The sequence below is a fragment of the Nothobranchius furzeri genome, chromosome 6 (genome assembly GCF_043380555.1).
Source record: "Nothobranchius furzeri strain GRZ-AD chromosome 6, NfurGRZ-RIMD1, whole genome shotgun sequence".
Taxonomy (NCBI): Eukaryota; Metazoa; Chordata; class Actinopteri; order Cyprinodontiformes; family Nothobranchiidae; genus Nothobranchius; species Nothobranchius furzeri.
In genome coordinates, this window is record NC_091746.1 from 58,864,017 (window position 1) to 58,889,853 (window position 25,837).

The 25,837-nt window shown below is 44.4% G+C and overlaps 1 protein-coding gene across 2 annotated transcripts in view; it reads right to left on the reverse strand.

The window, feature by feature from the left end:
- LOC107374708 (potassium/sodium hyperpolarization-activated cyclic nucleotide-gated channel 1) overlaps positions 1–25,837 on the reverse strand; it is a 108,328-nt gene that overhangs the window by 76,989 nt on the left and 5,502 nt on the right. For both annotated transcript variants that reach the window (XM_015942906.3, XM_070552789.1), the window contains exon 2: positions 20,602–21,025. In XM_015942906.3, the coding sequence (XP_015798392.1) occupies positions 20,602–21,025 (424 nt within the window). The remainder of the gene's footprint in view (positions 1–20,601; positions 21,026–25,837) is intronic.

Sequence of the window (25,837 nt, forward strand, 5' to 3'; positions counted from 1 at the left end):
CCCATGTGGTTGCCTTTGGAGTTGCTAATGTTAACGGTTAGCTTCTACTAACCTAGACGTTCTCTGTTCTCTTCTTAGGGGTGAGAATTGATACATTTTTATCAGTATCAATGGCATTGTCGATTCTGTCTATCGATCCAATTCCCTTATCAATTCCAGAGTAGTTAAACAGGTGACAAAAAACTAATTGTGCACGGCTCCTGCAATTTAACTGTCCGTTTATTTATGATAAATAATCAGTTGTACCTGTATCGGTGGGAATTATCTTTCCAAAAGTTCTCCTTTATGCTCCATGTGAGTGGGAAAAATCTCACTACAGGTCAGAACATTGTCGCTGGAGTCTGCTAGTGTGGAGGTGTGTATATAAAGCTAGTGATGTTAACATGATAAACAGTGTTAGCTGATTAGTTACCTGCAGTATTAACAGGAGAGGACGTGCAGATGTCATTGCTGCTGCTGCATTGAAATTCACTAGTCCAGAGCAGGTCAAAACACATCAATAACTTTAAGTTATCAGTATTTTGTGCCCAAAGGCTTTTGTATATTCGTAATACTCCCTCCCTAGATGAAATCTACTTTGCAATTATTGCAAGTTACCCTATTGTCTTGCTTTCTTTTAAAATATAACCAAACTTACAAGCATTTGTACCACTTAAACGCCATGTTTCCTGCTTCCGTAAGCTACGCAAAGTGCTCAGTGACATCATTTGTGCCAACTGGAATTGCATGTGAAACTCAGCGTGAGTAATCGTATTTCAAAAAGAACAAGTACTATGCATTTCTCCATTAACCTCACCTTTAACTGGAAAATCTATCCATCCAACTGATATACTGGAGATTTTTCACCAAGTTAGTTCCAGTGCTAAAGCGTAAAAGACACCAAAACACATTAAACAAACACACAAAAACAACCTGAATGTGTGGATAGCAACAAATTAGGATATTTCATCTTCAGTAACCTCTTATTCCTGCACACGTTTCTACAGAAAATGTGAAGTCACCAATTGACCTAGCATGTTTATTTTGCCTTATGGAAGGGAACTAGAGTAACTACATGAAAACCATGCATAGAGAAAACATAAAAACACTGCAGAGAAAGGCAACCAGGTGTTGAACCAACAACCCTCTTGTTAACACCTGCCTTCAGACATTCTGGTCTTTGTAAAAAAAAAAAAAATCCGGAACAAGTTAAATGGGGCAAGCAGAACAAAGCTAATTCTTCGGCTAGTCCAGATGGAAATGTTTCAGTTCTGAATCACCAGTATACCTAACATACCTGTGCAAGCTTTTTGGTCTGTGGGATTAAAAAGTACTCAAAGAAAAGCTACACTTGAAAGAAAAGCAAAGCCTGCGCCCTTGATGCTTTGAGGCAATAGCCCACTATTCCACTGTGCAGTCTGGATGAAACACCTTGTGCAGCAGATACTCGACTAGTTCAGACACAAGAGAAATCATTTCAACCATTTCTGTGTTTTTACATACTTGCTGGGATGAATGAGTTCACAGGACGAGCAGTGGCAGATCTTGGGCGGAGAAGTGATTCAAAAATTGCTCACATCTGCAAAATCCACAGGCCACTATAACCCAGGGCATCATGTTAATATTGTGATGGAGAAGTAACGAGAACTAAAGAGTCACTTGATTTGGAGCAGAAGTGTCAAAGTGGAGACAGCTGACACAGACAGAGTAAATCTAGAGGAAACATTGTTGGAGGAGGATGTGGACATCAAAGGGGATTGATGTCTCCCCTGTGCACCTGTAGATGCCTTGCCAAATAGCGGCGTGCGTTCACAGCAGTGCGCTGGACGTTTACTTCGTCACAGCTGCAACATCCGAAAAGCTTAGGTGAGGGGTCCACTGAGACCTGCAAATCCATCTCACTTCCTTTACTAACATGTGACTTTGCTGTAAATCAGCCAGCGTTATAACTCTTCCTTCAGCTCACTCATTACACACAAGCCGATTCCAGGCATTTCTCTGTATGATAAATACCAAGAGTATCTCAAGGCATCTGATTCGCAGAAGTGTTATTACAGAGTCGTAAGCAGAACAGACCATTGGGTGCACTAGACAAAAAAAAGCTACTGATTCTTTGACTCATTAAAAAGAAACTACTCCTGGTGCTGTGGGTGGTTGTGTGTGTGTGTGTGTTTTCTACCAACAACACAAAAATCAGAGCTACAACATGTCACGAACTCCTCCAGCTGACTGCATTCCATTCATTCCTGCCACCAACGTGGCGACTGACGTCATCACGCCGGCACTACTTAAGGAAGTGCCGGCATTTCATTCATTGCTCAGTCATCGTTTCTCACCAGACTTTGTATCGAGTCTCCAGGCTTACCAGCCCTCAAAACACTCAAACTACACCTACAGGAGATAACCACGCCGGTTATATCCGTCTCTCCGCGTCTGGGCAACAGAACTCTCAGTCACGCTTCAGATCTGCCAACGAACCTGACAGGATGACTGAGCCCCAAGTTGACCCAGCGGAGTTCGCGCGTTTGCGTGCCGAAGTGGCTCAACAGCGCGCAATCTTGGATCAGCAGACGGCAGACATGAACCAGCTCCGTGCCATAGCTGATCGCCAAGCCACAAAGATTGAGTCACTCACTGAGCTAGTACTCCAGCTGACCACCGCTCTGCAACGTCAGACCGCAGCTGTTCCTGACAGGATGGAACCACGCCTCAGCCTTCCAGAGAAGTGGGACGGAACCAGGGGATCCCCGGAGGGCATGTTGGCGACCCTGGCCATGACTTTCGAGTGCCAGCCGGCACGCTACCCCACATCCTGCTCTCGTGTCGCTCTGCTGACCTCACTGCTGACAGGTCGAGCCGGTGAATGGGCGGCGGCTCTTTACAATCAGAAATCTCCTGCCTGCAATGACTATGAGACTTTTGTAAAGGAGATGAAAAAGACTTTTGTGCACCCCAGCAGCGAGGTCTCGGACGAGACGCGGCTGCTTCAGCTACGCCAGGGCTCCCAGACGGCGGCTCAGTACACCTCTCGCTTCCGGACGACAGCAGCTCGGTTGAGGTGGGATGACGCCGCCCTAAAGGCCGTTTACCTGGAGGGACTGTCACCGAGAATCCGGGAGGGCATGATCGGGCACGAGGTCCCAACCTCCCTGGACCTGGCAGTGGATCTGGCTCTCCAACTGGACCGCTGCATCCTGAACCGGCCGAGCACCTTGTCAGCCCCCGTACACACCAGGACGTCACCCCGCCGGCCGGCTCACCAACCGACGGAGGAGCCGATGCAGCTGGGACATCTTCCCCCTGAGGAACGGGCACGGCGCTACCAGGAGGGGAGATGCGCTTACTGTGGGGATTTGGGTCACCACCGTGGCACGTGCCCAAAACGACCGGGAAAAGGTCCCTCCGGGTCGGAGTAGGAGCTGTCCCGCCCGGAGTCTCCACTTTTCCGGCTCCACACCGAACCACTCTCCCGGTCTCCCTCCACCTGGACCAAGGCCCGACCAGACTGGAGGCACTTTTAGACACTGGGGCTGCGGAGTGTTTTATCGACCACGGACTGGTTACTCGGCTAAAGATACCCCTCACCGCCCTCGACCGACCCATTCCCGTGACCTCTGTGGACGGCCGGCCCATCATGCCGTACCCTCTCACCCACCGAACTCAGGGTCTCCACATGACTATTGACCAACACCGGGAGACCCTCCACTTCCTGGTCATCCAGGCTCCGGCTACGCCTCTCATCCTAGGTCATTCCTGGTTCTGCCGCCATGAGCCTCACATCTCCTGGTCCACCAGTAAAGTCCTGGCCTGGGGCACGGGTTGCCATAACCACCGGGACTCCCCTGCACCTCGGGCAGCAGCAGCTCCTCCCAAAGACGTAGACCTGACGCTCATCCCTCCTCAATACCACGACCTCGCTCAGGTCTTCGCTAAAGAACCCACTACCAGGTTACCTCCTCACCGACCCTACGACCTGGAGATCAGGCTCCAGCCCGGCACCACCCCCCCTCGGGGTCGCCTGTTCTCCCTCTCTCCGGCGGAAACCCGGGCTATGGACAATTACATAACTGATGCCCTGCAGAAGGGATTCATCCGTCCCTCAACGTCCCCCGGGGCCGCGGGGTTTTTCTTTGTTAAAAAGAAGGAGGGGGATCTCCGGCCCTGCATAGACTATCGAGGGTTAAATAAAATAACGATCCGGGACCGCCACCCTCTCCCTCTCATGGGCACCGCTCTGGACGCCATCACACAAGCCGCAGTGTTTACTAAACTGGATCTGCGCAGCGCCTATAACCTCATCCGTATTAAGGAAGGTGAGGAGTGGAAGACCGCTTTTATCACGCCCACTGGCCACTATGAATATTTGGTGATGCCTTTTGGACTCTGCAACAGCCCCGCCGTCTTCCAGCGGTTCATTACAGATGTGCTGAGAGACATGTTGGGCCGCTGGGTCTTTGTTTATCTAGATGACATCCTCATCTACTCCCGCACGGCCGAAGAGCACATCCGTCATGTTCGAGCTGTTCTGTCCCGCCTCCTGGATCATGGACTGTACTGCAAACTGGAGAAGTGTGCGTTTCACCAGGAGTCCACCTCCTTCCTGGGTTTTACCATCTCCTCCCAGGGCCTGAAGATGGACCCCCAGAAGGTTCAGGCCGTAGCTCAGTGGCCTCTACCCACGACCCTGAAGCAGCTGCAAAGCTTCCTGGGTTTCTCGAACTTTTACCGGAGGTTTATACGCAACTTCAGTTCCCTCGCAGCACCTCTGACCTCACTCACCAAAACCACCAATCAGCCTCGCCCTTTTCGCCTTACTCCAGAGGCTGTCCGTGCTTTCCATGAGCTGGTCGGACGTTTCACTAAGGAACCCATCCTCCTCCACCCGGACCAGACCCGGCCCTTCGTCGTGGAGGTGGACGCCTCAGATGTGGGAGCGGGGGCCGTTCTCTCGCAACGGGGTCCAGACTCTAAGCTCCACCCATGTGCCTACTTCTCCCGGAAGTTTTCCCCCACACAGCAGAACTACGGGGTCGGCGACAGAGAGCTGCTGGCAATAAAGTGGGCGCTGGAGGAATGGAGGCAGTGGCTCCTGGGGACCACCGATCCCTTTCTGATCTGGACCGACCACCAGAATCTCATTCATCTACAGACTGCCCGCCAGCTCAACCCTCGTCAGGCTCGGTGGGCCCTCTTTTTCGAGCCGTACCACTTCCATATCGCCTACCGGCCCGGCTCCAAGAACCTCAAGGCGGACGCTCTCTCTCGGCGTTTCGCACCAGATGCCGGCCCCCCGGAGCCTCGGACCATTCTACCGGCTCAACGCTTCCTGGCCTCCATCCAATGGCCGTTGGAGCAGTCCATACAGGCGGCACTTCCTGGCGATCCAGCGCCGCCGGAGACCCCACCGAACCGCCTCTACGTTCCCGCCTCCTGCCGGCAAGAGGCGCTCACGTGGGGGCACTGTTCACGGCTCGCGGGACATCAAGGGCAAGCCCGTACCCTCCAGTTCCTCCGTCGGGCTCTCTGGTGGCCGTCCATGAGGAGGGACGTCCGCGAGTTCACAGCTGCATGTGATGTGTGTGCTCGCTCCAAGTCCTCCAACCGACCCGGCGCTGGAGAGTTGCAGCCTCTCCCTGTGCCCAAGCGGCCGTGGTCACACATCGGGCTGGACTTTGTCACGGGACTGCCGGCGGTCGACCACCTGGACACTATATTGACTATCACGGACCGTTTCTCCAAGGCCGTGCACTTAGTGGCCCTGGCCGGCCTCCCCACGGCCAAGAGGACGGCCGAACTGCTCCTGGAACAGGTGGTGCGGCTCCATGGTTTCCCTCAGGACGTGGTTTCCGACCGAGGACCCCAGTTCGTCTCACGCTTCTGGAAAGCGTTCTGTCGCCTGGTCGGTGCTTCCACCAGTCTGTCCTCTGGATACCACCCGCAGACAAACGGTCAGACAGAGAGAGCTAATCAGCAGCTTGGACGCTACCTGCGCTGCTTCGCTTCGTCCCAGCCGACCACCTGGCCCCGCTTTCTCCTGTGGGCGGAGCTGTCACACAACCTCCAGACCTCCTCAGCCACGAGTCTGTCTCCCTTCGAGACCTGTTACGGTTATCAGCCTCCTCTGTTTGATCATCAGGTGCCCGAGGTGGAGGTCCCTGCTGCCCAGACGCTGGTCCGCCGCTGTCGGCTCGCCTGGATCCGGGCCCGTGCGGCCATCACCCGGGCCAACACGGAGTATGCCCGTCAGCATCGCCGCCGCCACCGGCCTGGCCCCGTCTTCCGGTCTGGCGACCAGGTGTGGCTCTCCTCCGCTAACCTGAGGATGCCGGCTGGCTCCCGGAAGCTCACTCCTCGCTTCCTGGGTCCGTTCCCCGTCCTTAAGGTCATCAATCCTGTCACCTGCCGTCTGCGCCTCCCGGCTACTCTCCGGATCCACCCGGTCTTTCACGTCTCCCAGCTTAAGCCGGTGATCTCCTCTCCTCTCCACCCTCCACCGGTCCGGGTGCCTCCGCCCCGCGGTGTTGAGGCGGATCGCACCTACACGGTCCGCAGGATTCTGGACGCTCGCCGCCGGGGACGAGGTTGGCAGTACCTCGTGGATTGGGAGGGGTACGGGCCTGAGGAACGCTCTTGGGAGCCCACGAGCTCGTTTGTCGACCCTACCCTGCTGACTGACTTCTGGGCCCGCCGTCCTGGGACTTCGGGAGCCGTCCCTCGAGGGGGGGGTCCTGTCACGAACTCCTCCAGCTGACTGCATTCCATTCATTCCTGCCACCAACGTGGCGACTGACGTCATCACGCCGGCACTACTTAAGGAAGTGCCGGCATTTCATTCATTGCTCAGTCATCGTTTCTCACCAGACTTTGTATCGAGTCTCCAGGCTTACCAGCCCTCAAAACACTCAAACTACACCTACAGGAGATAACCACGCCGGTTATATCCGTCTCTCCGCGTCTGGGCAACAGAACTCTCAGTCACGCTTCAGATCTGCCAACGAACCTGACACAACAGACTTTCTTTAAAGCTAAAGCACACTCAGAGGTGTTCAAAGTTTAGTGGCTGAGTCTGTGAGAACGACTGATGATCTTGTTTTGTGTTCTTGTGATGCACCATTAGCTTTGCTTTTATTTCTAAATCAATTTTAATTTAAACACGTAAATGTGATACAAAAAAGCTTTTCGTGTGGATCTATATTTCCACTGAGCTGAAAGTACAAAAGATCTGTTACGTTACCAAACTGTCAGATGTGCCCTCTCGAAGCCACGGGGTAGGAAATGCCCTGCCACAGACACATCACATCAAATCACATTCCAGGAAACAACCGTGCTGCACGCAAACAGCTCTGCGTCAACAACGCTGTCTAACAGAGGACAGTCCTGCAATTCAACAGAACACGGTAATGAGGATGTAAACCGTTTAATTATCCTCCTATTACAGAACTCTGTAGAAAACCGAGTGTCTGTTCGGTAAATTCTGGCTGTTTGCTGGAGTCGGTCATAAATTGTTGACCAAGATTGAAAAGGGGAAAGGTTGTTTACAGACATTGAGGATAGAAAAAGGTTGGACTTGACATCACATGCTGTAATTACAGAATAAGAAGCCTCCAAAACACATGAGAGGGTTCAGCACACTGCAGGTGCGGCTGTAAGATATAAAAAGACCACACTCTGATTCCTTCCTTTGTTTCCGCGCTATCTTCTCTCCTTTATTCTAAAACGTGATCAGCATGCCATGAATCAGCAGTGTGTGTGCGTGTGTGTGTGTGAGATTAAACACTTGTGTCCAAATGTGACTCAGGGATGATGGGCTCAAGGCTCCCAGCACCTGGTTCCTGAGACAGGTGAATCAGGACCACGGGTCGCTGTAACTCTCTAATCTACTTGGACACAAAAATATCTGTTACTGAGACACGAGAACCTACTTTTCTCCTTCTGCACCTACATTTAAAGAGCACCATTTAGTAGCAAACATATTCATTGATTGATTTTTTTCATGTTGAGATTTTAAAGTAATTTGTTGTTTTGTTTGAGGCATTTTCACTTCCTGCTTTCTTCTTTCTTAGCACTGCTGCGGGTTCTCACCTTTAACAATGGGTTGAAAAGTTGGGGAGTCCAGCAGGGGTGAAGTTGTAGTTTGGAAGACTTTGTTCCCTCAGTTTGCTAAAGTGTGCACATGTTTTGCATGTAAAAAAACTACTTTTGTATCACTTCTATCATTCGTTTTATTAGAATTTTTTGTTAAAGGTACAGTAAGTTAAAATTTTACAATGAAAAAATCACTAAAATGTCAATGTCTCTATTGTGCTGTAAGAAAGGTTACACTGAATTATATATCCTTCCATTTAGTATCAGTTGGATCATTTGGATCAGTTGGCAGTACATACCTAAGTCATTGCAAGCCAGCTGTATTTTTGTGTTCAAGTAAGATTGTACCAACAGATGGCCAATAGGGGCACACAGCCTTCCTTTTGTCAGTGGCAATGAGTGATTTTTTTACCCTGGTGGCCATCCGTTGGTAAGAATTTACTCGACTGGGCATCTTTTCATTTATTTTCAACAATATTTTGATGAATGTTTACAGAGATTAATGGTAAAACTACACATTGTCTCTTTAATATTGTGTTGCACAACCTTTTGAGGTGATCACTGCAAACAAAGATTCATTAAATGATTCTTGTAACTGTCAATGGGACTTCTCAGCAGGTATTTTGGCCCACTACTCATGAGCAAACTGCTTCAGTTGTTTCAGGTTTGAAGGGCACCTTTTCCAGGCAGCATGTTTCAGCTCCTTCCAAATATGCTCAATAGGACTGAGGTCAGGGCTCATAGAAAGTAACTTAAGAATAGTCCAGTGTTTTCCTCTGAGCCATTCTTGGGTGTTTTTAGCGGTGTTTAGTGTCATTGTCCTGTTGCAAGATCCACGACCTGCAGCTGAGACCGAGCTTTCTGAAACTGGCCAGCACTTTTCTCTCAAGAATCCCTTGCTAGTCTTGAGAATTCATTGTACCCTGTGGAAATTCAAGACACCTTGTCCCAGATGCAGCAAATCAGCCCCAGAACATAACAGAGCCTCCTCTGTGTTTTACAGTAGGGACAGTGTTATTTTCCATCTGTGAACATTGGCAAAAAGTTCAATTTATATCTCATTTGTCCATAGGACATTCTCCCAGAAGCTTTGTGGCTTGTCAACATGTAGTTTGGCATATTCCAGTCTGGCCTTTTTATGACTTGTTTTCAACAATGGCGTCCTCCTTGGTCGTCTCCCATGTAGTCCACTTTTGCTCAAACAACGATGGCTGGTGGGATCAGACCCTGATGTTCCTTGAGCTTGAAGTACACCTTGGATCTCTTTGAAAGTTTTTCTGGGCTCTTTTGCTACCATTCAGATGATCCATCTCTTTGATTTGTCATCAACTGTACTGTTGTAGCCACATCCATGAAGGTTGGCTACAGTCCCATGGCTCTTAAATTTCTAAATAATTTGTGCAACTATAGTCACAGGAACATCTAGGTGCTTGGATATGGCCTTATAGAGAACAGCAGTGGCTCAGGAGGTAGAGTGGGTTGTCCAGTAAATGGAAAGTTGCAGGTTCAATCCTGGCTGTGACCAGAGAATGCTGCTGTTGTGTTCTTAGGCAAGACAACCAAACTATAAATTAGTCGGGCACATTTAAAAACAAAAGCATGAAATTAAAACTGAGTGTGTTAAGAGATTCTTTTACTAAAAGAAAATACATTCACAGCCCGCCTGTCAGTCAGTAGGTAAAATGAGTCGAAATTGATGGAGGGTGTAAAAAGTTGGGCTGTCAGACTGTCACTCAGCAGTTTGGGTTATCGGGAGGCCAACTTGCATCTCCTTCTAACAATGAACCAGATACCTGAGTAAGCATGGCTCACAATTTCCTCTTTTTAGCTCAGTTTACCCACTGAAAATTCAGCACCTATGTTTTGGACGACAGATCTGTGCCGGCAGACTCTAAATAAATAGATCAATTGCTTTATGTTTAGCAGCTTGCACCAGCAGACAGCCAGTACCTGTTTAAAGAAAAACAAAAAGAGGATAGCTTTTAAAATATAGGAGAACTTTAAAAGTTGTAAAATAAATGTTATTGTCAGTGGTGACCCCAAGGGGTAGCTAACAGGGGCCATGCCCACCCCTGGATAATTGCTGGGCACGCCACTGCCCCCCCCCCCCCCCCCCCCCCCCCCCCGAGGGAAGACCAACCTCCTTAAAATAATTTAATTCATTTTCACACATATTTTTAATCAACATATAAATGTTAAAGCCAACTAATAAATGTGTTTTATTAAAATATGAATAAACATTTAATGAAATAAATCACATTTAAATGTATATGTTTTTAAATGTTCAGATTTGACTGACTGACTGAAGCTCAGCATTTTAAAAAGAACTTAAAAGTTCCAATAATTTTTATGGAGATTTTTTATTTATTTATTTATTGTTTAGGCAGCAACAAGGAAATTAGACAGATTTGAAATTGTGAATGGATAACCGAAATAATAATTTTAAATTTAGTCTTTGTTCTTAAGTGTTTAAGTTTTTCAAATTTGAGGTAAATATGTTGGATGTCTTTTGTTTTTATAGTAACACCTCTATTAAAAACATCAGAACTGTGCAGTCACTTCATTTTCTAGAAGATATTTATTGATTACGTTTACAGTAAATATCACAGTGTGTAGTACAGCAGTTTCTTCCATGGCGAGTCTTCCTGAGAGTAATTTGATGCCAGTTCATAATTTTGCCTTTTGTTTCAATTTCTGTTTAAGCCAGTAGTCGAAGAATCTGGTTTTAATCCGAGTATCTATTTATTACTTTTCTCTTCTAATATGTGCTTGAACTTTAAGTTTCAATTAATTTTCTCTCTATGCAATATAACACTTTGTCTTACGTTGTCCTTTCAATTACAGAACATAATGTCAAAAAACAGTAGTTATGCAACTGTCCTGAAACTCGCCTGCAGGCTGTTTCACTAATCATTTCACTAAAACACTTAATGAAGCATCGCAGCAAAAAGCATGCGCATATGTCTTATAATGACATTTTGTTGCAATGCTTTTATTGCATCTCTCTCTCTTTTATACATATATAAATGTATATATATATATATATATATATATATATATATATATATATATACATGTATGTGTGTATTTTTTTTCTTGTATTTATTTAATCTGTGTACTAAAGAGTTGTTCTATAACATTAGTGTCGTTCCACAGCGGAGAAACCCAGCCTGAGGCACCAGAAAAGGTAAAGCCACCCCAGGGGACAGGTGGTTTCTTCCAAGCCCAACCTGAGCCCAGCAGCATGACCCAGAATCTGACAGGAGGTCTGGTGCTGCTGTCATGAGCCAGGTGTGGCACTGGGAGCCCGGGGGATTTTCCACTGCAGTTTAAACATGTAATCCCTTTAGTCTGCGTTTGCATTTTTCATTAAATAGAATAAAACAAAACCAACAAAGGAAAAACAAATCTGTACTGTGACTCTAAAGTCATTGGGATAATTAGCTCTGTGTCTGTGAGGGCATGAAATAATAAGAGAAACATACGTCAGAGTCAGGGTCAGAGATAAATTAGGATCCAAGGGGCAAAGAAGTCCTTTAAAAGCAGAAAAACGCTTCTTAAAATACAGATAAAAGGGTTGAAATTAGAAAATATCAGGTTAATTGTTCTCATTATTTTAATGAATCAATAAGCAGTCAGCTATTGTTTATGTGAGTTTATGAAGAGCCACAAGGAATCTTGAGGTTAGTTTTTTAACCACAATCATGATTAGAGCTGGACGAGTAACAGCCTCTGTAATTTTTAAAAAACGGTTCTCCTGCTTCAAATCCCAAAAGTGAACCTTGTTAACAAATTCACTGGGAACAAACACGAATGTCCACATCTACACCTCTGGGTTCAAATCACTACACAACTTCAAATGCAGGTTTTTCTCTGGACTGTGGGACGAAGACAAAAAGTATCTAAAGAAATCCTTCAGAGAACTGAACCAAGATCAGTAAATGACAATAAACCACATTATCTTCTCTAGTTGAAGACTAAAGTTAAAGATTAAAGTCCAATTAGTCGTCACACACTGATGTGTTCTCCGCATTTGACCCATCCCTTGAGGGTGCGGTGAGCTGCAGACACGGCTGTGCTCGGGAACTATTAGGTGGTTTAAGCCCGATCCAACATTTTTAAAGTCTTTTGGTAAAACCTGACTGTGGAAATGGTTATTTTTTATCTTTCATCTAAAATGTGAAAAACCCTGTCTGGATTGTTTTCTCATACAGTGAATCATTTTATCGGATTATCCTTTTTATCATTTTAAATGTCATTAATTCCACTGTCCTGAAATAAAAAACAACTAACTAAAAAATAAATAAATAAATAAATAATAATAATTATTATCCTTTTGCAAATACTTCAACTTTCGCCACCTGGTGGGTGCAGCGACTGATTTAAAGTGACAATGTGTAGTTTTTACCATTAATCTCTGGAATCATCCATTGAAATGTTTTTGTAAATAAATTAAAAGATACCCAGTTGTTGAATAATATTGGCAGTTTTATAACATACAACCATAAAAATCTAGTCTAAAAAATTGGAAGCAGGTCTAAATCTCTGATGCCATGCCCGTGAGGACAGAATGCATTTACTGGTTTGCAACAAACGGTTACAAAACTTTCAGCATTAATAAATGTTCTTTTACACATTTACCTCTTCACTCATTGCCAGTGATGAAAGTGAATCTGATGTTCTTGTCATTTTGATGGAGGTTGCACTCCCAGGGATTTTTGACCCTAATGGCCATCTGTTGGTAAGGAGTTACTTGAACACAAAAATAATGCTTGCTTGCAATGATTTAGGTATCTAGTGTCCCCTGTCGCCAGGGGATATACACACTGTCACTTTAAATTAAAAGTATGTGTTGAAGTAAAAAAAAATTGAATTTGGGATGAATAATGCCATAGATTCACTGTTGACATATAAGCAGGATTTTATTCACTTTGACTTAGGTTAAATGTTGATTGCTAATGCATGCTGAGAGCACAGAGGCCCAAATACAGACGGTTCTGTTCCATGCCAGGTTTCTGTTTGACATTTTTATCAAAAAACAGGTAATGATGTGGGTTGGGTGGGGGGCTCGACAGACAGGGTTAAAAAAAATATGATCGAACTTTTTCCCCATCACTATCATTTCTTAAATAGTAATTAATAAACATTCAATACCATTACAATTTCCTTTGATTTAATTTTAAATAAATATTTAGAGTGCCCAGGTAGCACATAAACAATGCAATTTAACGGTTTTCTTAAAGTAGGAACGTTTCACCTGTGGCCAGAGCTCTCTCCTTCCTTCTGCTCTGCGTAAACCTGAGCTAGTCACCTACTTGTGCGTAATCAAATGTCTATAAGGGAAAAGATGGCAAAGCTATAGCCATGAGGTTCACTTTTGCCTCAGACCAACTTATTGCTGTTTTATGGTGTGGCTGAATCTGCGATCCGCTGCCACGCGGACTGGAATAACAAATGCTGCAGCAACATGAGTCGTGGTCAGGTTCATGAGGAGTCACTGGCTGAAGCGGACTCGGATTTCATACATCATCCCAAAATAGAAGCTAATATCTTAATTTGACCTTGAATGAAAAATGTTGTTATAAAGCCTCTTAAAAGTTTTTATCACGGAGGAGGCAGCGCTCATTTCTGCCTTCAGTCTGACGGTGCGGCGCTGCAGCGCAACGCCGGAGTTTGCGCAGCGTGCGCTTATTGAATTTGTGTGTGTATGTGTGTGTAAGGCACAGCTCCATGAGCTTCTCCAGTCACCGCGTCTCGTTATTGGCGCTATTCAAACCAATGTTGTAAAATGACTTCTGCCCAGCCCAGATGTGCTCACATGTGCACCCGTGAGCCGTGGTTCCGCTGGAACGCGTCTGACCTCTGACAGACGCACTCTGAACTTCAGATCTTCAGCGCGCTGTCAATAGCCTGACACATTTAGAATGCTGCCCCACAGTCAGTGTGCTAATATAATAATATAATAATGCTAAAATGCTCAGATGGGAATCATTTCTTGATTTATTTTGTTGCATCCACAACAATTAATTTTTTTTAAAGTCAACCGTCAAGTAATGAAAATGGAGTTGACTTTGACTAGTCGTTGATGACGTTATACATCTGAAGCGGCGCCGGGGGTGGGGGGTTGGGTTGGTTCGCTGGAGTTTTTTTGACAATTAAAAATGCGCCCACATTTTCAAAGTTAATCACCTTTTTTTATCAACGGTAGTTTCTGCTTCAGCCACCTCCCCCTGCTCAGCGGCCGCAAACTCACTGATGCGCCTGCAGCCTCTCAGAGTTCCTGCTGCTCTAAACATTAAAATAATTATTTCATTTTCTGTTCCACACTTCTGATTACCTTCAGTGGTGTTTGTTTGTTGCAACCACCAGGTACAAAAACGAATTGGAGTGTGCACTGCACGCCGGCCGCATCAGTGAGTTGCATCACCGGAGGACAAAACAGGTGATGCGCCCCGCTCCACAGCAGCGAAACAAATCAGGCACAAATAAAAGACAAAAAACATAAAAGGAAATGAGCCGACATAAATGATCGCGTGTTAAATTTGTTTTTAAGGTGGCGACATCTAATTTGATAATGTTACTGTGTGACGCTCAGGACGCACATGTCTGGAGCGCATCAACAAACAGAGCTTTGCATGCGCAAGCTGGTTAAGGTTAGGATGGGGGTGAGGGGAAGGTTAAATTGTAAGAGGGTAAAGGTCACAATTTGGTCAAATGTCCGGTTTACGGCAGGTGTCAGTACCGATGCTCTGGCAAAGGAGCTTGTCACCTGCTGTCTTTTCCGAGGACTGCATCTTGCCGGTCATTATCACGTGACAGCGTCAGCGACTAGTCGATGACAGGCATAAAAAGTCACTACAGAGCAGTGAAGTCGACTAGTCGACTAGTTCATACAACCCCTACCATCCACAATGTTCTGTGTGTGAGGTTTACAACGTCAGAACACCTGCATGAGACAGGTGTTTATTACAATCTGCCAGAATGACTCATCACCTTCAGATTTCTCCAACATCGTTAAAAATGATCAAATACGGAACATATCTTGCTATTAACAGCGTGCGCAGGCCAGAGCGCTGAAGCTCGGAGCGCATTATTATTATGAAGCTAGGGAACATGAAAGAGGACACACACAAACACACACACACACACACACACACACACACACACACACACACAAAATATACTTGTTTTCAATTACATTTATTGGGCCCACTTACTTTTTCTTAGGTCCACCCACAAATGAGTTTCTGGCTACGCTAATGGTGACATTTGACAGACTTCTCTGAGCTCCGCAGCCATTACACTTTTCACCTTTCGCACCCCCAGGGGTGCGCGCACCACACTTAGGGAATCCCTGCTTTAAGTAAAGCAAGCTAGAGCTGGCGACGCCCACCTATTCGCCACTCAGGCTTCTATAAGCTGAGGAGCTCCGATATCTGGGAGGGGATCCTCCAGCAGCAGCTCTCTCATGCATGTGAGAGGTAATTCTATTCAAATATACCCATTTGAGAAATCACAAACTGGGACTTTTTGAAATGGCTTGTGCTAGTCACATGATTCCTAAAACAAACACCGACAGAAGATGATGGGACGTGTATTTTTCCACATTTGGAGTATTTATAGAGGCAGTAGAGACCCACATGGCAGCACAAGATGAGGCAAAAGGTGAGTTTAGCATAAAAGGTCCCTTTTAAGTCCCATTGGTTTGAATCGATATTTAACATGGAATGGTTTTCCATGAGGGGGAAGAGAATCTAACTCTTCCTGTACTAAGCTGTTGTCAACGGCGACACAAAACGATGGTGAGTTTTACGTGACGTTGTCGAGTTCAGTCCACATGTTGTGTAATGAGTTCACCAGCTACTGCTGTTTCTCTGGCTTTAGGGACTGTACCTGTCAACTAGTATTGGCACAGGATTATGGTGAGGAAAGTGGAGGAATCCTAGATTATAGTTCGATCAGTATTTTGGTGCAACTTAGAATTGTTTTGAGAATGACTAGAATACTCAGCCAAGCAAGGAACATATACAGAGAAATTTTTCATCTGTTTACTACGTCCAAAAATAATAATAAAAAACTCCCCAAAATCTGTGTTCAGATGTGCAAACAGTCCACCAGCTTCCAGTTGGCTGGTGCTTGTTTAAAATGTCGTGTTAGAGCACAGATGTGTTTGCGGCTCGGTGTGACCTTCATACTGTATGCTATAATTTCCCAAAGCTCTGCACATTGCAATAATTATGTGAGAGTAAACAAGCAGATGAATTCCTGAACAAACACACACACACACACACACACACACACACACACACACACACACACACACACACACACACACACACACAACAATGAAGGAATAAACAGTATCGACCAGTAGTACAAAATAATGTCTGCGTGTGGAGCTCAACCATCGCCTGTGACAGATTCAGACGTTACTGCATTTTTTTTCCAGCTCTTCATGCAACAACTTTTATAAGTGATAGTCACTTCCTCTGCAAATAATAAAAATGTATGTACACGGCTGTTTTATTCACACACACACATACACACACACACGGTGAGATGTTCCTGTTTGGGCACAAAGGAATGGTGTATATTTACGGAGACATGAGGGGTAACCGCTTCAACACACCTGCAGCTGGCTTCGAGCTCATTTTTAACACGCATGTCCAGCATCTATCATGTAAAGTAAAAATAAATCCTGAGCTTGTGGGTAAAAATAAAGAAGTGCAAGATATGTGAAATGGAGAGCCTAGAATAAGGAAACACTGCCGACACATTGAACTGGTGTCCCATTGCTGTGCACCTTTTGACTGGCACGAGGTTTTACGGGAAATCAAGCTGACGAGTCAGACTGTCTGGGGCGGGAGGATGAAACAACAGCCTCTGTTCCTTCACAGAGATGTGACGAAGTGACGGAGGAGGCGGCCGGCACACAACAGATGAAGGAAAGATGGATAGAGGCCGGATGATGACTTACTGCAGAAACTGACTGTCTGAAACCTTAACTATAACTCCATGATGGCACACTGCACTGAACTCATTTGTCCCTATGTTGGTTCTCTACTCCTGATGCCAAATCCAAACATTACAACAGATTGAAAATTCTACTTCTAGTCCATTTTCTTCCTGCAGGTTTTGTTTTAATATTCATGGTCCTTGGGGGGAATTTGGCACAAAATAAAGGAAAAGCACTAAATAGTATGAAGGTGAGAAATAAAAGGATAGAGCAGGGGCAGAAAGAGCATTGGAGGGTGGAAGAAATGAAGTGACAGAGATGAACTCAGCTCACCACTGAGCTCTGCTGTTGCATTCAAGCATGATGACACATCCCTATATACTGCACTGCCAGTCTGCAAGCTCACTGCAGAATTTCTTTAGCCTTGAGGCACCAAAAATCGGTGCTCTTAACCTGATCTATACTCTCTCAAGCACACAACCCCCCCCCCCCCCCCCCCAAAAAAAAAACTGCTGTCAGATTGAAATCATGGTGAGATTCCAGGATTATAACTTCAAAGTGGAGGTATACTTGCAAAATGTGACTTGCACAAATCCTGAACGATAAGTCATGCTGAGACGGCGAGGGAGATGCAGTTTAGTGCTGTACTTTTAGCATCCCTGCAAACAGTCAACGTCACATGGACGTGCAGATCATGTCTTTATTGAGTCTGTCGGTCCAGACCACGTCTGTAGAACATCTAAACTAGGTCTTTGCACAGTGTTCCTTAAATATCACAAACACTTGTGATAAAAAAAGCTAATTCATTAAAAATGTATGTTATCTTCACCAGTGTGCATCACAATGAACCTACATGACCAGCCAGAGGATCATTTGGATTATTTTACCATGATATCTTAAAGCGTATCTGCTGGCTGAGAGGCTTTTTGTCATGATGTGCAGCGGTGCAATCTCTCAGGCCACATAATCAAATCATTATCATAGGAAAGAGAGCTGGAGCTTGGATAAACAGTCTGAGTCAGGAAATACAATGACTCAGTTAAAGATATAAATGCTTCGATCCTGACACGTCCAAAAAGGCAAACTTGCAAAAGCATCGTCCAGAAGAAAAACTCCACCTGAACTAATAAAGGCGTAACCGCGCACATTTTTCATCAATTTGAATCAGTGTCTTGAGCCAGTATGTGCTAAAATGACCCTTTATTCGATTAATGAAATGTCACTCAGACCTCCACCGCCCTCTGTGGCCAGAATATCGCACTTGCAACTTCAGAGTAGCGGGCTGGTCCTTGTTATTCTTAGTAAAGTGGAACCGACATGCCAGCACTGGAGTCTACTTCTGGCATATTTCCTGCTTGTTTTAGATCGTGAACACAGGTGATTTGTTGATTTAGTGATGATTTGTAGAAACTAATGAAAGCTGGGGGGCATTTAGATGAAGGTGTTAAAAAGACGAACGCACAGCGATGGACACTACAGCAAGCCAAAACAGCAAAGTCTCCCTTTAAGCATTTAACCCTTTAGCTTTCAGGTTACGACTGTTGTGCTTATGCACTATCTCTGTGGGCTGTGACTGTGGGTGACTATTTGGAGACACACCATTGAGGGAATAGAGTGTAAAAATGTGGGATTATTTCTATGTAAGCGGGTAATATTTGACCAGATGATGAGTGCAAACAAATGTGTGCATCTTGCTCTAATTTAGCCACAAATGTTTTAAAAATGTCTCATTTTTGTTATTTACCCTTTGTTTATACCATCGACATACATATATGGACAATGGGTTTCCATAGGCTCCAATAATAAGTTTTTGTACTAAAATGGGAGGTGGCCACCACCGCCATTTTGACCGTGTCACAGGTTCCGTCAAGCCCAGACAATTCCATAAAAGGGAAGAGAGGTGGAGCTGAGGGTGGGGCTGTAAGGCTGGGATCAACTGACGACACCCGGTCGAACTAGCTACAAGCTAACCTGAAGCTAACCCAACGCTAATGCGGAGGTGGGAGCTAAGCTAACGGAGGTAGCAACCTAGCTACAACCGGAGTTAACTGTGCACAACACCAGAGCTTCTGAGTCAGAGATACGCCGGGCTGACCGCTGGGTAAAACCGGGTGGAACACAGAGGTCTCCGAGAGCTCCACAAGCTGGCAGCCGCACAGCAGACAAGCGCCGCTGCGATTTGAGATGCGCAGAGCTGCCGCGGGGGAGAACCAGGTGGAAAGGCTCTATCCCAGAGCTCCACAAGCCGTCAGCCCGCGCAGCACACAGAAGCCGCGATCAGACAGAGATGCGCCGAGCTGCGGGGAGGGGAGAACGGGTGGAAAACAGAGGTCTCCCGAGAGCTCCACAAGCCGATAGTCGGAACCCAGATCCACCAACATGTTATATTTCAACCCATTTTCTAAAGTGCAGCATTATGTTAAATGCACTGGGTTTTACCCTATTACATTTAAATTTCATGGTTAAACAGTACATGTTAAAATCTAAGCTCAGCTCGGCAGTGACCTAAAATACATAAATATAATTTTACTTACCGAAAAAAATGAAGTGGAGACTCCTTGGATGCTCTATTGGTGCAATTAATGCCACAGCAAGTCATTTTGTCCAACAATTGCACAAATAATATCCAAAACAGAATACACAAACACAGAGACTCAAAATCCCGGAGCAGTTTCCAAGCCAGTCCGAGTCTCTACTGAGGCCTTTCCACGGTGCTAGCTCTGCGGTCACGTGGGTCTGATGCTCATTAATTATACAGAATTTTAGGCTTTTAATACACATACAATTCACCCCCCTCAGAGTTGTCATGAGTGTAAACTAGATCATTTAAACCAAAAACATGTTTTGGTACCAGGCTGTAAACATGTTTATTTCTGCTGTGAAATTGGTATTTTTAACATGGGAGTCAATGAGGATTTGCTCGCTTCTGACACCAGCCCCCAGCGGATGAGGGTGGAACTGCAATTTTTGGTACTTCCGGTTTGAGACCAGTTTCTGAGCCGCATTGTGGGGCTTTGGTTTATACTCAACTTGGTCACCAACTCCTCAAAAAAAGGGGTGGAAAATTAATGTTTTTAACATTTTCTGTCACAGATATTAAAGAGGAGTTCCAAAAACGCAATTCTTGTCATTTCTATAACATTTCAGCAACATACGAGGAAACTGAGAACCCGCAAAAATGTTTGGGTACATTCAGTAAAATCCTTAATTATTTCAGTTTGTAATTTGTCACCAAGAATCAAAGCCTAGGTTTTACATACCCACGATAATTAAAACTAAAGCCTTTCTTCCTGTTTTTAATTACTTTGATTTTAGATAATTTGCTGATCTCATTCCTCAAGGTGCTGTTTCTGACTTTTACTAATTGCATAATTAGTTTAATCCTTTGATTAGTTATTCAAACCAACTCCCAGGTTTGTCTTTGTGCAATAATTCCTTTAAAAAGGGAACTGCGTTTTCAGGGAAAACATGCAGATTAAACAAACAGCAGCAACATTTTAAAGCAATATTGAACAGATTTCTCAGCCGTTTTGTGTTCTATAACATTTTCTTGCTACTTTTGAATGTGCATGTATACATACCTCTTCCCATTGATGTATGTATCTTATGAGCCGGGACAATCTCAACAGACGCAGGAGACTGAGGATCTTGGTGAAGCGGACGATTCGCAGAGCACGTGCTGTTTTATAAACCTCTGAGTCAAAGCCTTTCTCCACTATTAAAAAGATATAATCCACTGGAATGGAAGAGAGGAAGTCCACAACGAACCAGCTCTTCAAGTAATTCATCTTGATGACTTTGGGATCAAGGATGATCTCAGAGCTCTCCTCGTTGACGATCCCTGTTCTAAAGTTCATGACCAGGTCCACCAAGAAGATGGTGTCTGAAGCCACGTTGAAGACCAGCCAGGTGGTAGTAGTCTGCTCTGAGAAGAAGGTTATTCCCACAGGAATGATGATTAGATTCCCCATCATCATGATGAGCATTATCAAGTCCCAGTAGAACCTGCAAAGCAAAAAACACACATTAGCAAAAAGTACTTTAGTCACAAAAGGTTTGACTTCTTTTCTTTAGGTATTGTCCTATGGTCGATATAATAATTCTTCATGAAGTTATCGTCACTAAATCACTCTCATTTAACAAAAATTACACCAGTTTTTATTCTTGAATGAGCCATTTCAGGGCTCTGTCACAAGCTGGAGCTGGCCACACCCACCCAACCCCCACTCAGGCTGCTATAGAGCTCCGGGCGTCACGTGACCAGGTTTGTTAATGACGCCATATTGGCAGGAACGCGAACGGGGAAAATAAATGAACGGCGACTACAATGGATGGTTGCAGGCAACTTTTGGAAAGTGATGAAGAGCGATACACCACTAAACTTCAGGGACTACAGATTAGTGATCCCTAATTAGCTCCGGGTGTACTTTTTAAACCAATAGATCAGGTGGCACGCGTTGCGGGACTCCCAAAGTTACAGTTTCCCCACATCAGAATCAGAATCAGAAAAGGTTTATTGCCATTGTCAGTGAACAAACAATTCACAAACTAGGAACTTGCTTTGGTACTAATGTGCTACATATAACATGAATAATAATAAGATTAAAAATAGAATAAAATAGAATAAAACTTTCAGCTATAAAAAATGGCAGGTAATGGTAACATGGCCAATAACTTGATGTTGTGTTGAGTACAGAAGACGAGCATGGATGTGTGTTTATAAGCTATTCACAAGTCTAACGGCAGATGGAAAGAAGCTGTTCTTATGGCGGGAGGTTCTGGTCCTGATGGACCAGAACCTCCTGCCTGAGGGAATAGCGGCTCAAAAAGTCTGTGACCCGGGTGAGAAGGGTCAGCTGCTATCCGACCTGCACGCCCCCGAGTTCTGGAGACATACAGGTCCTGGAGAGATGGCAGGCTGCAGCAAATCACCTTCTCATATATAATTATCTCATCAACTTTCCTTCACACTACACCGGAGACTCGCTGAAAGCCTACAAAAGTCTGGAGGGATACAAATGGATTCAATCGGATTTGTGGCTGAGATTCAACTGTGGGGTTTACAACAAAGGGATTGTTTTGTTGTCATTATAAAGGTAAGTGGCCAAATATAATGCCGGTAGTATGCTAGCATATGCTATGATACGTTAGCCAGGAAGCTAATAGCAAAACGTTATTCTGTGTTTGATTATTTTTTACAGGTAAATCGCTCACAAAGATTAAATGCCCCCCAAATTAAAAGCCATGGGCAGTGGTTAGAAGAGATGGTGTTGTGCTCGGAGCTCATTGTAATTGCACAGCTGGACAGGGAGAGTGTTGCTCTCATGCGTTTGCTATGCTGTTGAGATTATGGCAGCATAAGGGAAGATGAGGTAACAGCAACATAAAAAAATGCAAATGGGACAGACCAAGTGACATTGCTATGAAGAGGGTGGAATATCTGCAGGGGAAGGATATTGTGTTTAACCACACACAAGGCGAAGTGAGTCAAGATGAGCTGCAGAAAAGAGCAGAAGCTTTGTATGACCAGTGAGTAAAGGACAGATAACGTATCAACTGTCCTCTCTGTCTTCATAAGGTTAGTCATATTTGATATATGTTGTAATTATTATTGCATTTGCAGAGTGAAGTGGTGGAGAAGCAGACGCGAGATCAGCAAAAGTCCAAATTATGGTTTGAACAGAGAGCCGGCAGAATTACTGCATCCACATTCAGAGCAGCAAGTAAAACAGACATCAGGAAGCCTTCAGTATCTCTTATCAAAAAAATTTGTTATCCACAGTCTTACAGTTTTTCAGGTGAAGCAACAAGGTATTTTCTGTCTTACACAAGGTTGTGGTTTGCGTAGGCATTTTTATTTTTTGAAATTAATGTTTATCTGTTAATTAACATCTCTTTTTTTCCTATCTGCAAATGGGGCTGTAAACGTGAAGCTGCAGCACAACAACACTATGAAAACCAACATCGTCTCACACATTCTGACGTTCTGGTCGAAAAGGCTGTACCACTCATCCATTTATTGGAGCATCACCGGACGGCTTTGTGTCTTGCAGCTGCTGTGGTATTGGTGTCATAGAAATCAAGTGTCCCTTTTGTGCCAAAGATTTAATTGTTGCTGATGCGGTAAAAAATACAAGTTTCTGTCTTGAAAATGACCAAAATGGAAACATGAGACTGAAACATGACCACAGTCACTTTTATCAAGTTCAGATGCAAATGTTCATGACTGGCAAATCATATTGAACCATACTGAATCTGTACAAATATCAAATTTCTTTAACAGTTTATTTTTCAGTCGTCTGTATTGAAAAATGAATGTAGTGTTTACACTGATCTTAAATGCAAATCAGATTGTAATCACATTACTTGTAGCCTACTGGGTGGGTACAACTGATTCACATACATTTGTGAGAGCACAACACACCTTCACAATTGTATCTACATGCATCACATCCTTTTCTTTGTCAGTGTCAGTAAATGTGATGGGTGCGGTGCTTTGCAATAAAGCGTATTTCTGACGAACAACTCCTATGACCCTTTCAGTGTGTATCCTGAGTGATGCTAAGCATCGGGGGCTTTCCAGGTCAACAGGATCTAACAGTTTTTTACCACGGGTAAAAGCTGGAATCTTTCTGTCAGCTTGGAACGATTGTACAGACTGTCTCACGTTAAAGCCCCTGTCTGCCAAAACTAGGTCTCCTGGAAGTAAGTGTGATAAAAAGTGACTATTTTCTGAGATGAACTTGTCACTTGTGCGGCCTCCCCACCCATTAGAAATAAAACAAATAGATCCCTGTGGGCTAATGGCAATCAGATATTTCACAGTGTGATGTGATGTAGAATAACACTGGGTACTGGCTAAAAGATTACTTGGTTTTTCAATGAATATTTCAAAGCAGTCAATAATACAGTTTTCTCAAAGTTTTTGCTACGAAATGCACGTGGTAGAGTTTGTCTTAAAATATCTCTCAGGCCAGACGATAAGACTTGGAACTAATCTACAGTACATCACACTAATACAGTGCTCGAAAAGTTTAGAAACTGGTGGAATCAACTCCAAAATAAAAAGCCAAAAAATCAAAGCTTAAATTCATCCGTAACTTAATTAAGGTCAACACAAGCTGCTGAAATAATGTGAAGGAAGATTTCATTTTAAGAAATGGGAAAACAACATTGAAAGGAGCCATCAGAATTGAAAACGTGGGTAATCCAGTCAACGTTAGAACTGTTTGATCACCGTTTTGCAGAGCAGATTCATTTAGTTCAGTTTTAGACATATGCTCTCTTTTCGTAGCTGATTTTCAGCCCTCAAGGCTTGAACCTCCAATTTGAGTGAATAGATTATTGTTTGACAGTTTTCACATGAAGGTCCAGTGTTACTATTAGGGATGCAACGATACCACTTTTTTCAAAACCAATACGATACCGATACTTTGATCTAAGTACTCGTCGATACCGATTACCAATACCGATACTTCTACCACACAAAAAAATTCAATGATTTGGAATACAGATTTTATTTTCTTCTCTGCTTTCAACAGGTAAAGACTGTGAGGTAGATAAAAAGTAAAATATATGAATGGAAATCATCACAAAACTAAAATATAAGGTTAACAGAAATGACAAGTTACAGTGAAGCCATTTTCAAGCAACTGCATTGGTATCGGTTAACTTTTACCGATACCGATACTGGTATTGGTATCAGTATTGGTGCCGATACCAGTATCGTATCGGTGCATCCTTAGTTACTATCTCCCTCCAAAGGCTGGCGGTGATGTTTGGGTTCTGTGCAATCTGTGACAGTGGATGGTCCTGCAGAAGGTTGGGAGTCATTTTCTGGTTCAGTGTAGTCCCTGATGGAGGAGGCTTCACCAGCAGAAATATGTGATCCCATGGCTGCTTCTGTGAAATCTTGCTGTAATCTTCTTATTTTAGCTGCCTGTCATCTATTAAGTTTGTTCTATAAGCAACTTTCCCTTCTTATTTACTGGGGAGGGCACATGCTTGAAAACTGATGGACATAGTCGGGTGAAAGCAGATTGTCACTCTTTTCCCTAGGACTAAATGAACAAACAGAATTCAGGAGGATTACAACAAAACACAAAGGCTTTTACTGGTACGAACTTTAGACAACATCTTTAGACAGAAAAAAATGGTAGCTATTACTTTTGAGTAATATAACACAAATTCTGTTTATTTTACTGTTAAGCCTTTTGTTTACACCGCCACAGATCATTTTTCAACATTTGTTAGCCGTTACCATCAACCCCGTGGACTCATGTTTTGATTGCATGAGCTAGAACTACTATTTTTAAACCTTAACTTCAAATTACGTGAAGTTGCCTGAAATGAAATGGGCACTGCACAAGCGGAATCCATTGTGCGACGGGTTCCAACGCTCGGTTTTCTTCATCGCGCTTCGAGCTCATTTGATCGCAGAAATCCATCGTTCCCTCCGGGCTGGGTCTTTCGAAATGCAATAAAAGGCTCGGTCTTTAACCTGACCTCGGTGGTTTGTGCAACTAGGAGCACAACACGAGTCAACCATTATCTGAAAGCTGGAAAACTGTCGGCTAGTTGGCTTGCTTAAAATTTGTTTCCTGCCCATATGGAGCACCGTGGTGCATGATGGGATCGTGTGACGTCACCTCCCGGAGCTCTATAGGCTGAGAAGCTCTGATAGAAAAAACCTCTGCTCCTCCAGCAGTGGCTCTCTCTCTTCCACAAAGGAGGTTCTTTGGTAATTTTCCCATTTGCTATATCACAAACAGGGTCTTGTTGAAAAAGCTTGTTTTAGAAACATAATTCCTAAACACG